We start from the raw sequence: 14726 nt of genomic DNA on the forward strand, positions 1-14726 counted from the left end.
CAGTTTTCTCTATGCACCATCACTAGTATTATTATGCTGCAAGTCACCTTTACACATAAAAAAAAAAAACATCCGGTGAAACATCCAGAGTACTTTAACCTTAAAGAGGTTTAATTTACTCTGCCTCTTTAATTTCACTGTTGCATACAAAGCCTGAAAGAAGAATTGCTCAAAGATAGGCAATGACACCTGTGGTTACTGGCACTGTTAAAGTACCGCCTACATATAATGACATGTGTAAATTAACAGCTCACAGCTACTTACATCAAGTAAAACCTCGTGATAAGCTGAACTATTTGCATGTAAAGCATATTATGTTGGTGTCTCGCACTGTCAAGGAGGCCTGGCAAAAAAATAATAAACAGTGTGCAAGCAACACCACTTCTCTTAAACACTATGTACACAGCTGTACAAATATCGCAAAATGGACACTGTGACCGGAATATTATTGCCTTGAGTTTTGGCACAAAAAGTTTTTACTGCACACTTTGTTGCATACTTTCTGTGCATAACTCTGTTCCTTGCGGGTCCCATCAAGCGAGACAGTCTGCGAGCATTCGAAGTGATAATGCTCGTACCACATTCCAGAGTGAAGACTGATAACTTTGAAGATGGTGGCACAAATATAAACAAAATCCACTGTTTGCCTCATTCACGGCACTGAGCAATTGCTAGTATGGTGACTACTTCGATGGGCACTAGAATGGAATGATTGTTGATGTGTAACATATTGTTGGAATAAGTGGCAACAACTAAAAAAAAAATTGCGAAGGGATATCCAGTTTCATTTACTAACGTCCTTGGTGTATATTGCAACAGTGAGTAGTGATAAGCGACAAGACTAGAAAAATTTGATGAGAAAGTGTGGCCATAGCTTCCACAAGACAGTATTAGTTAAAACCATAAAAACGAGTTAATTCTTGCCCTGCAGTGAACTCAGTACAGCAGATGACAATGAAGATTAACCATTACAAGGTGACAAGATAAGAAACAAAACATGCTCTGTGTACAAAATGCTAGTACATATTTTAGGCCATTCAGTGTCAATGAGAGTTCTAATTTAGCAAACACTTCTGCTTTACTTTCTAAGCTCCATTTAGCCACAATCAGAGCTGCACTAAACCATGGCACAAAGCTAGATGTTAGAATAATATCACTTCATGTGGCCAGGCAGCTTCAATTAATAAAGGGGTTCTGGAAAACAAAGCAGAGAGTAGAAAAGGTGGTCATTTTTTACACCTGAGGCCTGTGTGTAATTGACACTAAAGGTCCCTCAATTAGCCACTTCTCAGGCTCGCCAGTTAAAAAACTGCACATGCAAAAAAAAAAAAAAAAGAATACTTACAGCAGCCGCTGCCAGGCATTCCTGATATCTGCCTTTAACAGCTGCAGCTATCGCTGCCGTAAAATACAAAGTTGCCCAAACGCCACAGTACACAAACTCCTGAAACAGAGAAAGAAGAAAAGAAAAGCAGTGATGAAAGTAATAAAACACAAACATAAGAGGTGTGAAAATAATTAAAGTCAAGAATGCAGGTGGTACGACACTGGCAAGCACGGCTAAGATAGGTTTTGCTCTATGTGCCTTGATGTTTACCGCCTACACTAGCAAGAGGAGTCAAATGCACGTATACAGTCATGCAAAAAAGGTTCACGGGACGTGGATTCACAAAAACGAATTGTTTGTGGTGAGACAAGCCGGTTAGCTGCAATGCTTGGAAATATGAGGGGATATGCAAGTTCAACCAGATGGAACAAACACCAGCTGTCTGTGTAGCGAAGGAAAGTTATGAGATGCATTTCGGTGATTCCACAAACCGCAACCTTTTGTCCACAACTGTACATCATGATCATTATACAACACAGTGACTTGTGATAACACATCTTATTAGCATTTTCTGTGTAGTACATTCAATTAGCATGTGCCACCTCTTTCTGCTTCACCATGCATTATGTGCATTAATAATAAATGTGGCTGAGAAAGCTGACACCAGCTTTCATGCTGTAGTCTAGGCAACGCCTAATGCATGCAGCACTAAAGGAATTATTTACTTGAGGTCAAAATGTAACGAAGCTGGAATTCACTAGTAGCATAGACTAACTCATACTGAGCCTACAACTAAGAGCAATTGACTGAGAATGAGTCTTCTGTAGAGAAGAGGAACGAAATACTGCTATTTTAATGTAAACAGTGAACAAAACATAACGTCACAGTGAACACTACTGCAAATGAATGAATAAGTGCAAATGCTGGGCATGACTTGTGTCAAAAAATCCATCTCTCTGCCATGCACATTACACCATCTTATACTTGCTAACCTTTCTACAGTGAAGGCAGCAATGAGAAAATATGCTGCTTTTAATATGATTACATTGCTAAGCTGTCCCAATTAATATAGAATCTATGGTGTGTGTATACTTACTGCAAGCATCCAGGGAACAAACTTCACCCTCTCAATCAGGCGGCAAAGGTAGAAGAACAGGAGCACCAGTGTCACCCAAAATGCAGTCATCGACACAAAACCATACCAATTGGATGTGCTTGGGAAATAGTAGTCAAGCTGAGAGCAAATAAATCCAATCAGGTTGATGATCTGTAAAAGTGAACATAACACGAAATATATCAGTGATGAAACATACCACCCATCTGCAAAAAAGCGAACAGGACAAAGCAGTTGAATAGGACACATATGTATGTGCTCCCAAATGCAGGCATAGTGCTTCTGTAAAGAGACAATAGGGTTAGCATTTGCAAATATATATTTTTTTCCTACAGAAGCACACACACATCTGACCTAACATCCATTGTTTGCAGTACTCTCATAGCTGAAACTGATCATAAAATACACATTCAACTGTATTTAATAGCCAAAGCTAGCTTCTGAGCTGCTTCTTTTTCTAAGCTTTAGCATTAAGCACATAGCGCCAAGGAGTTTCTAACTACACAAAGCACAGACACGTGCAATATACTGCCTCTTTATGACAGACTGCAAACAATATTTTTCACCAAAGCAGGCCACTCCTGTGGACATATGCACCAAGTAGTTGCTTATGAAGTTGCTGAAGATTGCTGTTAAGCAGGATGGGAATATAACACTTCTTCACTGTTACAAGCAAAAGCTGGGTAAAATATAATACACATACTCAAATATGTTTGGATAAGCGCTGCCAAAGAAACAGATTTTCTTTTATTTTCCTTTTTCTTTTTTTCAAAGTAAGCTAGGATGAGCTACATGTTACCAGTAATGCCACAGAGGTTAGGACATGAGGCCCACACCCAGCTAGCTAAATTGGGTCAACAGAAATGTGCAACTACCCACTGCACAGCATACACAAGCCACACTGCCGCAGATTTACCAAATCGCCAAAGTAACACAGAAAGATCTCCAAACAAAAGGTAAAAAAAAGAAGTTTGTTTCAAATTGAAATCCAATACCACACAGTTGTCATGCCAGTGAGTACCACTAAACTGCATGGTATCATGAACAAGGCTGGATCAATATGAATGCAGTCTGCTCTGCCAGACATAGCACCCACGTCCTAATGTCTGGCCTGATGCAGGATATCAGAGAGAACCACCAAGAAAAAGTGTGCACAGCCCTCCGTTTGAATGTGTAAGAAATGATTCTGCCCTTCTGTGGAGGAAGAATGCCACAGAACACAGTCAGTGGGGGCCGCTCCACTGTCACAGTTGACGCATGGAGCCCAGTACCCAGTGAAGGTGCATAACCATGGGACAGTACAGCTCGGCATGTGAAATTCCAGGCCAATACAGTAGTCCCGAGGACCACTCTGGAGAACTATAGGCCTTGCCTGCCAGCGGAGGGGGCTGCCCAAAGCAGAGAGACAAGGCGTTAGATGAAGCAGACATTGAGGCTACATGCAGAAAAATGGCTCGCTAGAGGAAATATGAAAACTGCAAGCTTAGAAGGGATATGCTGCCTCTTCCACATTACATATGCTGCCTGCTTGTCCTTGAATAGACCATGGAGCTCTGCATCAAAGAGTGGCAGGGCATCTTTTTGCCTTGGGTCTCATTTTAACTTTGCAACAACCATGGAGACGACTGTTAGACTGGTGAGGTTCCAAAGGCTAAAAAAAGCCTGACTAATCCTCTGAAGCTTGAAGAGAGTGAGTAGCAGCTGTATGTAGACCCAACCTCAGTCATGGTGTAAATGGAAAACCTGACTGTCCCTTTCCTTTCTGGCAGGCACAAAGTGCACTCCCACAGGTTGTATTAGCACATGCAAGGACAGCAGTCTACCGCATCCCAATCTGGTTGTCTCCAGTTTGAAATCTGCCTTTCCTTGCCCCAATCGCTGTTTCTAACAACAGAAGGTTCGAGGTATATATAAAGCTGGTTTGGTCTGGTTTGTGGGGTTTAACGTCCCAAAGCGCCTCAGACTATAAGAGATGCCGTAGTGGAGGACTCCAGAAATTTTGACCACCTGGGGTTCTTTAACGTGCAGAGATATCGCGTAGCACATGGGCACCCTGCCTTTCCAGGTGCCCTGTCTGAAAAGTCAGCAGATCTCTTTAAAACGTCCACCGGCTTCTATACAGCAAGCTTAGAGTCCTATCTAGTAAAGGCGTGACCCTTAACTAACAGGGAGATTGACATATCTTTGCATGAGTTGCTTAGAACATGGTTGTATTTGGTCACAAAATACACCACTTGGCAATAGACCACTTGGCAACTGCCTTCATTCCAAATCGTATATTATTGCAGGCATAAGCAGAGGCATCAAAATCCAGACGTGGGCGACTAAGTGGCATCCAACCACTGCCGACCTGCAATAATATGGTAAAGTGAGCTTGGCAGCTTTTTCGCAAAATGTGAGGATAGCAATGTACTATCAGCAACAAATAAAATGCGAACGAGCAAACTGATAGGTCAGCACAGAGAAACAAACAGCCTCTGTGCTTTCGAAGTAAAATTCAAGTAGAAGTGCACTATAGGGTACCTGCTGCTACACCTACACTTCTGGTACTCTACAATGAAGCTATCCTGCTGCGGCATCGGCACATGCAGTGCGAGGCAGTTAGTAGGCTCATGTAGCTTTAGCTATTTTACTGCCATGCAATTTGTTTTGGCCATGCAATGTACTGCGAATAACTTAATTTTCACGTTTTTTTTTTGCTGCATCTCTTCGGGTTTAAGGGGGCACTCGATCCTGCAGAATCCAGTGAGGCAATGAAACCTACATAACATTCTTTGAAGTGCAATATTGCTTTCTGCACATGCGTGAAGTTATAGTGCATGCACATGATTGGCAAAGCACCGCCGAAGCCCAGGTATGAAGCCCTGAGGCACTGAAACTGTCTGTGAAGTCACATTGTGATGACAGCAACAATGTGGTGGGTGCATAATAAATAAAACATATAAATAGCATACAGTCGTGAATGTGATTCGAACCCATGGCAAAGTGCACAGGTCAGCTCCCCCGGCCAATTCGTTAAGGAAATATGCTATTGCTGCAGCCTGACATCACAAACAGCCCCTTTCTTATGCTGCACAGGTCAGTTACAAAGCAAGACCACGCATGGCATTTGCCTGTAGAAGCTGAAATTTTGACTCTGAGACAGACCCCTTCTGTGATGCCTGCATGGGGCCCACCGGGCGATTCACTCGGCGTATGCGGCTGCGTTCAAGAAGCCCTGAGCCGCAGCAGAGCCCCATCTGTGCAGTTTTAGCCTCTCGCTTTGGGTGGCCAAATCGGTCGGCATGGCCTAGCTGTGTTCCACGCTCGCGTGCTCGCCTGCCACCACTTACTATAGTCGGGACTCCTTTTGCGTGGCGTCGTTCGGTGAGATACCTGGGCGCAGACATCGACCAGTACCTTTCCTACTGACCAACGGCAATGCAGATGAAGAGGACAACCGCCGCAATGCATAAGCTCACTGCTCGTGGCCAGGGCATTTCATAGGAAACCACGCACTGGGGGTGGTGCTTTACATACTCCCAAGCACCTCGTTGCGTAAGCCAAATTGATTGGAAGCAGCCTGAGGTGCTGCACTGCAAAATAAGCCCCTACGTGTATGCCTCGACCTACCCAAGAACTTGCAATGTGCTAAGATGTTGACCGAGGTGGGCGCGTGACCACAGGATCAGTCGACACAGTGGGTACCAAGAACTTCTTTCTCCTCCCTGGTCATGAACCAGCTAAAAGGATGATTTCGGCTCAAGATGTTACCTGAATGCTACTTTAAAGGTAACACAATTCCATGGAAAGTGTTAGATGATTTCGGTTCAGTCAACTGCATTGTGTCATTGTTGCCGCACCCTAACATACGATGTTGCCTCCTAGCTGTGTTCACTCCCAGTTTTATGGCTGCTTAGATTCAAAGGCATTAAACAATGCAGCCTAAAAGGGAATACACCCCCAGAGAATGTGGTCTATATACTTGTTTTAAAATGTAAAAAAAAAAGTAGAAAAACTATCACAAAACAGATTCGAACCATTGTCTTCAGTGTTAATGTAGCGCTAATCCATTGCGCCACAGTAGCGACCAGAGGAGGGCATTTTATTTGGTGCTCTTATTTGCTTTCGTAAAGGTGACACTACTTAGTGGACCCTACCATTGAGAGAACAGAATCACACCACAGTAGGCGCTGCACCACATGACAGGCACGCACAGCGTGCTACCAGACGGCAGGCCATTACTGCAGTGCTAGGCTCGTGCACGAGAACAGCACTGCATTAGTACGAGCAAGTGACTAAATGTATGTCCCCCTACGGTATCTGCGAGTCCTGGCCGGCTGCTGCGAAGGCTAAAAGAGACATCGTCGGCATCACGGCGAAAGCGGAGCACTGTGCTGTGCAGCAGCTAGCCGGCTGGATAGTACACTGGTGGCTTTGTAGCCAGTGAAAGCTGCTCACTGGCAGCGGCAGCTACAATCTCCGGCCCTGCAGCTCCACAGCCAATAACATATGTGCCTTCCCTGCTACTCTTCCGAGGCGGTGTTGCTGGGCTTCCAACTGGGCCTGCTGCTTATCCTTGCTCCTTCTCCACCCTCAGCCACCAACAATATCTGGCCGTGGAACTCTATTGTTGTGCCCAATCCGTGTGCACATCGACAGCGCGGATGGATGCAGAGGCTACTGAGGCCTCGAGGGCTGCACACCCCCTCCTAGTGACAAACATCTCCCTGAGCAACGTGTGGGCGATCATCCAACCTTACCTCTGCTAGCAGCACCCAGACCCATGCATCGCGCATTGGACGTATGTGGCCCGGAGAATGAGTGCACCACGGACTAGCAACAATTGTGATGAGTGTGGTGGATGTGGTGCAGTTGAAACATTGCAGCACTTCCTCAATCCTTCACTGTGCTGCGTTCGCTGAACCGCATCGCGAAATGCTAGCAATCCACAGAGTGCTGGGTGTCATCCCCAACAACCTTGTGGAACTCCTGTTGCCACAAGACAATGTGCGTACCATGAGTGAATTCAGATGGGCCTTTGTGCGTTCTTAGAGCCGATGGGCTTGACGGCCCTTCTGTTCGAAGTACTAATGGAATGCTCCACGAGTGCCGCTTCAGGTGCCCTCACAGCGGGACATCCCCACGCAGATCGCCTGTTCTGTGCAAAATTAATGTGCGCATTTAAATTTTGTTTCTAGTGATTGGACATGACTCACACGCGGACTATGCACAGTCTTTGTTAAATGTTTAGAGCTCAGGGGGTCTCCTAAGCTATGTAGTGGCACTCCTTTAGCATTAATGAAGGTACACGGGAGAGGCCCAGTAGGACAAAAACATCTTGATTCTTATATTTAGCTGATTTGGGACACTGAGAATGCATCATGAGTCACGCGGTGTGGCTCAGAAGCAAATCCCTTCTGCACTAAACTTTTGAAAAAGACTGTATATCTGCTTGTGCCGTGCTGGCCGCCTTGCGACCCCTGCACGTGCGCCTAGCTGCCTCTCCCCCCCACAGCAATAAAATGTATGGACGCCTGCCCGTAGCGACGAGCTGTGCAATGTGTTAGACAATTGTGAGCGGGCGTCGCGCTGTTATTTTTACCATACCCCTACCCTGTCCAGTCTCCCTATCGCTCCTCTCTTTCATTTCTTCTTATTATCTACTTACTGTCACTTCGTTTCCGCTACTACAGCTCAGGTACTTCCGAGTGCGATAGCAGATGCCTAGGCTGACACAAATCTTTTCTTTAATTATTAACTAGTTTCATTAAAACCATTTGATGATGGCGACGCTGAACAAAAAGTGTTTTGTGTCCCTTGTCAAATGCTTTAGCAGAATTTCACAAGATAGAGCAGATTTAAAAATAAAGAAATCATATGCTCATTTCACTCCACCCAATGGCATCCATACAGCTTTCTCAACTATTAAATTTCTGATAAACCTGCATAGCTTTCCTTTGTAGCCATATGGTGGTGCTTGGGTGGACGCTTGTGATAATTGCAATTACTCCTTTATTCCACTTGCTTTGTGGTCAGGGGGGAGGGAAGGGGGGGGGGGGGCAGTTGCATTGGTCGCATTGGGGGGCTTCCATTGGTCGAGCCTATACTCCAATCTGCTTAAGCAGACGTGCCGGAGGCGCCAATGACTTTTCTGACTGCCCTTTCCAATAACAGCTGTTACTGGGAAGAGCAGGGATAGCGAGCAAAGCCTGTTGCCTGCGCCTCCGCCCGGCCTAGATCCGGAGCATATCAGTACTCCACATCTTTTGGCGGCAAATGCCACTCAGCTGACGCAGATTGATGGGCTAAGCCACTAAGCTAGCTATGCTCTACTAATATATATATTGTCAGGCACTTCCCGCGGTCCTTATTGAAGGAAGATGAGGTTTGGCGGAATAAGCAGAAGAGGACGAGGAAGCTGGGTCTGTCCGCTGTGGTGTGCTAATCTCCAGCGTATCCTACCGTCGTGATCCTACCATCTGTGTAAATAAACGTCGTAACAAGTGTGGTGGAGTTTGCGGGCTACAGATCACCACGGAACCTCTCCTACTTCGCTGGAGCAGAAGAATTGCTGGGCTACCCCCCCTTCGGACGGAGATGGCGCAAGCAGATGGTTCAACGCAGCCAACGCCAGCAGCCCATCCGACCACCGCACAGCCTTATCGGGAACCCCGGCACTTCTATGGCAAGCCTGGGGAAGACGTGGATGACTGGCTCACCCACTACAATCGGGTGAGCAAATACAACCGCTGGGATGAGACTACCAAGTTGGCGAATGCGGTATTTTTTCTTGAAGAAACTGCGCTAACATGGTTTGACAATCATGAAGCATCTCTTACCACCTGGGATTGCTTCATGGAAGAAATGAGAGCGGGATTTGGTGATGCTGATGCTCGAAAAAAGAGCGCCGAACAGACTCTGGCTCAACGAGCGCAAGTACCGGGGGAAACCTACACAACTTACATAGAAGAAGTCCTCAAGCTGTGCAGAATAGTTGATGCTCTGATGACTGAGGAAGACAGAGTGGGTCATCTCCTGAAAGGAATAGCGCAAGACGTGTACAACTTCCTTATCTGCAGGGACAATTTGAATACCACCGCTGATGTAACACGACACTGCCGCACGTTTGAATCTTTGAAGCGACGCCGTATCATTCCGAAGTTTGGTCGGCTGCCTAATGTGACAACTGTCGCTAGTGTGGATGTGTCTGAAACGACAAGCCTGGCAGATACAATTCGCCAGATCATCCACGAAGAGCTTCGGAGGCATCAAGATATTGGGGGCCACGTCAGACCCGTCTACAGTGGCACTTCTTCGTCAGACAATAGCCCATCTTCTACCTGTTATGATCCCTCTGTTACGTCTCCTTCGGACATCCGATGCTCTGCTGCTCATCGCCTGAACATCCAGCCTCTCACCATCAACGCCTACAACAGCGAGCACTCTCGTCCTCCTCGTCGACCACATCCAGAGCATGAAACGTTTAATACAAGCGACGATGAGCCTTATTCATCGAACAAACGTGAACCGCCAGTGTGTTATGCCTGTGGAATGATCGGCCACATTTCCCGCTTTTGCCGCAACAGTCGTCCGTACCAGCAGTATCGCCGACAGTGGGTGAACTCCCATACAAGGCTTCCTGCTGACAATGATGATTCATATAGAAGAACACCTGGCCGGAATGAGTACAGTGCAACAGCTAGCCGACAAGAACGCAGAATGGTGCTGAACCGAAACGAATCACCGGCCTCTGACCGTAGCCTGACACCACCATCTCGGCGCCTACGACGCTCCCTTTCTCCCCGACGAAGGTCGCCACCTCCGGGAAACTAGTGAGTGCGGCCGATGGAGGTGAGGTCGCAAATGATTCTAGCTTACCCATGCTCTGCCCATTTCGATGCTAAAAAACCGAATTGAAGTGTTTGTGGACGGTGTACGTGCTATGGCGTTGTTGGACACAGGTGCAACTATTTCTATTATAAGTCTCGCTTTTAAAAACTGCCTTGGTCGTAAAATTATGTTTGCTTGGGATAGTGCGACAACATTATGTGGTGTTGGTGGCGAACCGCTTAACCCACTCGTAGTCTGTTCAGTGAATCTTGTTATCACCGGCCACACATTCCAAACTGAATTCGCAGTACTTACTCGATCAATGCATGACGCAATTCTTGGACTCGATTTTCTGGAGCAATGTGGGGCCACTCTCGACTTTCGCAATGGAGACATTTCTATGAGCACTCGAATTGAATCTGCTTTGCGTGAAAATTCGCGGACCCATCCTAGCACGCTTTCGGTTTCGGAAGACATAGTCATTCCTGCAATGTCAGCAGAGTTTATACGAGTTGTTAGTTCCAGCTGTGCCAGTGATGCGTTCGACGCTGTGGTTGAACCACTCACCCTTAACTGCGCGAAGAAAAGTATTCCGATTCCCCACTGCATCATCTCAGTTATGAATGGCCATTCTTCTTTGTGGACGACTAACTGCTCTAACGAACCTGTTGTATTACCACGTGGTCTAAAACTTGCCAACTTTGACGAAGACACTTTTAAATCAGTGGCCGTGCTCAGCACAGACAATTCCCAGCCTACCGCATGCTCAGAAGAAGATGAGACAAACTTTCTTGCCATGATTAACAAATCCCTGCCAACAAGTGACCGTTACAGTTTAGTGGAAGTTCTGGCGAAACATACTGTGGCTTTCGATTTCTCTCGGGACTCGCCACCACGGATTCCCATTTCCCGTACTCAGCACCGAATCAATACAGGAACTGCTGATCCAATCCGCCAGAAGCCCTATCGTGTATCCCCATCAGAGCGCCAAACAATCGAAGAAGTTCGTGACATGCTGCATAAAGGCATCATTCAGGAATTGTCCAGTCCGTGGGCTGCCCCTGCGATTCTAGTCAAAAAGAAAGATGGCACATGGCGATTTTGTGTCGATTATCGAAGGCTGAATGCTGTTACTAAGAAAGACGTGTATCCTCTGCCACGTATTGATGACGCCATTGATAGCATTCTGCCTCCTACTATTTTTCCTCAGTTGATCTGCGATCAGCCTATTGGCAGATCCCCATGCACCCGGAAGATAAAGAAAAGACTGCATTCATCACCCCAGACGGGCTGTATGAATTTAATGTGATGCCGTTTGGATTATGTAACGCTCCAGCCACGTTCGAAAGATTCATGGATACAATTTTGCGCGGGCTGAAGTGGCACATTTGTATGTGTTATTTGGACGATGTAGTGATATTCGGGACAACTTTTCATGAACACAACAGTCGATTAGAGATTGTCTTGGAGTGTATTGAGAAAGCTGGTCTGGTACTCAATTCCAAGAAATGTCGTTTTGGGGAACGCCAGACTGTGGTACTTGGACATCTCATAGACAAGGATGGAATCGGGCCTGATCCGAAAAAGATCGAAGCTGTCACTTCTTTTAAACCGCCGAAATCGTTAAAACAGCTCATGAGTTTTTTAGGGCTTTGCTCCTATTTTCGGCGTTTTGTTCCGAAGTTTGCTGATCTAGCATATCCCCTTACTTGTCTTCTGCAAAAAGATGTGCCTTTCAAGTGGACTGCCGATTGTGACTCCGCCTTTAGTCAGTTAAAGTTTATTTTGACATCAGGACCAGTACTACGCCACTTCTGTCCATCAGCTCCAACAGAACTTCATACTGACGCCAGCGCAGTTGGAATTGGTGCTGCGCTCATACAGCGCCACAATGGCGATGAACATGTCGTTGCATATGCAAGCCGTTCTTTGAGCAAGGCTGAGCATAATTACACTGTAACTGAACAGGAATGCTTAGCTGTTGTATTCGGTGTGCAACGGTTTAGGTCATATCTTTATGGATGTACATTTAAAATTGTGACGGACCATCATTCCTTATGTTGGCTTGTAAACCTTCGTGACCCCTGTGGACGCCTTGCGCGGTGGGCTTTGCGCCTTCAAGAATTCAATTTTACTGTGTCTTTTAAGAGTGGTCGTAAGCACGGTGATGCTGACTGCTTGTCACGGTTGCCACTTGAGACTACTGATTGCGACAATGAGGTCCTGGATGAATATATAGCTGCTATCTCTACAAGTTTCCCTGATGTTGGTGAATTCAAGATTGCGCAGCGGCACGACAACGAGTTGGCGCCGCTTTTTGAGGCAGCAAGTTCCCGGAACCCTATGACCTCATTCTGCATTCGTGACGGTGTACTGTACAGGAAGAACTACTCGTCAGTAGGTGCGCGGCTTCTTCTGGTAGTTCCTACAAGTCTTAGGTGTCAGGTTCTTCGGGTAATGCACGACGATGCCACAGCTGGACACTTGGGTTTCGCGAGGACATTGCACAGGACTAAAGAACGTTTTTATTAGCCGAATATGCGTCAAACTACTCAACGTTATGTGGCCAGCTGCCTCCAGTGCTAGCGTTTCAAGCACCCAACCTGCTCACCGCCGGGTCATCTTCAGCCTATAATGCCACTACGAACCCCATTCGAACAGGCAGGAATTGATCTTCTAGGACCATTTCCCCGTTCCTCCAACGGAAACCGCTGGGTCATAGTGTGCGTAGACTACCTTACGCGGTACTGTGAAACTGCTGCTATACCATCAGCCACTGCTTCTGATGTCTCTGCGTTCCTACTACGGTCCATCATTCTTCGACATGGGCCTCCTCGTGTGTTAATAAGCGATCGTGGCCGACAGTTTACGGCAGAAGTTGTAGAAGAACTTCTTCGCCTCTGCTCATCCCATTTTCGCCATTCAACTCCTTACCACCCACAAACAAATGGTCTTACCGAACCCAATCGGACGCTTAGCAATATGCTCGCAATGTATGTCGACTCCCGCCACAAAAACTGGGATGAAGTCCTTCCGTTTATAACATACGCATTTAACACTGCTAAGCACGAAATGACAGGCTACAGTCCGTTTTTTCTTCTTTATGCACGACCTCCACGAAGCACTTTGGACACAATTCTGCCTTTCTCACTCCCTGCTGAAACTTCACTAGCGCATAGTCTCTCTTTGGCTGAAGAAGCTCGTCGACTCGCTAGACTTCGCACTCTAGCCTCCCAGGAACGCTACAAGCAACGCTACGACAAGCGTCATCAAGATGTTAATTATGTCCCTGGTGACTTGGTGTGGCTTTGGACGCCGTTGCGTAAGCGCGGCTTGTGCCAGAAACTGTTGCACCACTATACTGGCCCTTCCGTTGTATTGGAACGCCTCAGCGCAGTAAACTTTGTAGTCTCTCGCGTGACCACCCAAGGGCGTCGTTCTCGGAAGACTCAAGTAGTCCACGTGGCCCGCATGAAGCCCTTCTATCAACGTGACGAACCTTGACTCGCCCGGCGGGCATCGTCTGCGAAGGGGGCAGTGTCACGCACTTCCTGCGGTCCTTATTGAAGGAAGATGAGGTTTGGCGGAATAAGTAGAAGAGGACGAGGAAGCTGGGTCTGTCCGCTGTGGTGTGCTAATCTCCAGCGTATCCTACCGTCGTGATCCTACCATCTGTGTAAATAAACGTCGTAACAATATATATATATATATTTTTTTTTTTTTGCAGATAAATACCTCTTGCAAAACACAGATACCAAAAATAATTTTTAGCAAAGTGCCAATTTATACTGCAGCAAAAATGGCTACGCTACCAGCACGATATTCCTATCTGCTGTTAGAAGCATGCAGGAACAGCACTGCTAGCTCGATCCTTGCGGGTGGTTTCTCTTCTCCAAGGAATGTGCACCATATTTTTTTGGAATGTGCTCTCCCATCTTTGCAATTTTGCAAGAAAAATGTTTGAAGGGTAATCTTCCCGACTCATTTCTTAATCTTTTATCTGCTTATTTTCTGTTTGTTTCATAGGTCATGCCCCTCCTTTCTTGCACAGATATCCAGAACCAAAAGACAAGCACCAAGGCCATCAAAAAATTTTATGGGTTCTGTAAGTAGCATCCTGTACTCACAATGTGAGGATGTGAGTTTGTGAAGGAAGGGGTAAATAAGGTGCTGGATGAGAGTTTGGAGTTTGGCAGGCCATTAAATTTACTTCCAAAAGCATCCTTTTTAAGGGATAGTAGCCATAAGAGTTTTTTCTTTTCCTTACCTACCCAATCAAAAAAAGCAATGGGTCCACCTGGGACCACCAAGTCAGATTGAATTGGTTCTTCCTATCCCAAATGGCTTGTCCAAAGGGTATCGGCCAGCCCAACTGGTTTATTCACTCTCAATTTGTAGTCGCAAAACCAATTGGGATTCCCAATTGGAGTGAAGAATCCAATTGGGGTTCCAAGTGGACTTCTCAATTGGGAG

At 46.3% G+C, this 14726-nt stretch overlaps 1 protein-coding gene across 3 annotated transcripts in view; it reads right to left on the bottom strand.

Moving 5' to 3' along the window:
* The window catches only part of LOC146202319 (plasmolipin-like), a 64292-nt gene that overhangs the window by 17673 nt on the left and 31893 nt on the right, over window positions 1-14726 (bottom strand). For all 3 annotated transcript variants that reach the window (XM_084588085.1, XM_084588083.1, XM_084588084.1), the window contains exons 3-4: window positions 2424-2594; window positions 1346-1444 (exon numbers count right to left, since the gene is read on the bottom strand). In XM_084588085.1, coding sequence (XP_084444211.1) covers window positions 1346-1444; window positions 2424-2594 — 270 coding nt within the window. The remainder of the gene's footprint in view (window positions 1-1345; window positions 1445-2423; window positions 2595-14726) is intronic.

This window comes from Amblyomma maculatum, chromosome 1 (assembly GCF_055883805.1).
Source record: "Amblyomma maculatum isolate TAMU_Amacu chromosome 1, ASM5588380v1, whole genome shotgun sequence".
Taxonomy (NCBI): domain Eukaryota; kingdom Metazoa; phylum Arthropoda; class Arachnida; order Ixodida; family Ixodidae; genus Amblyomma; species Amblyomma maculatum.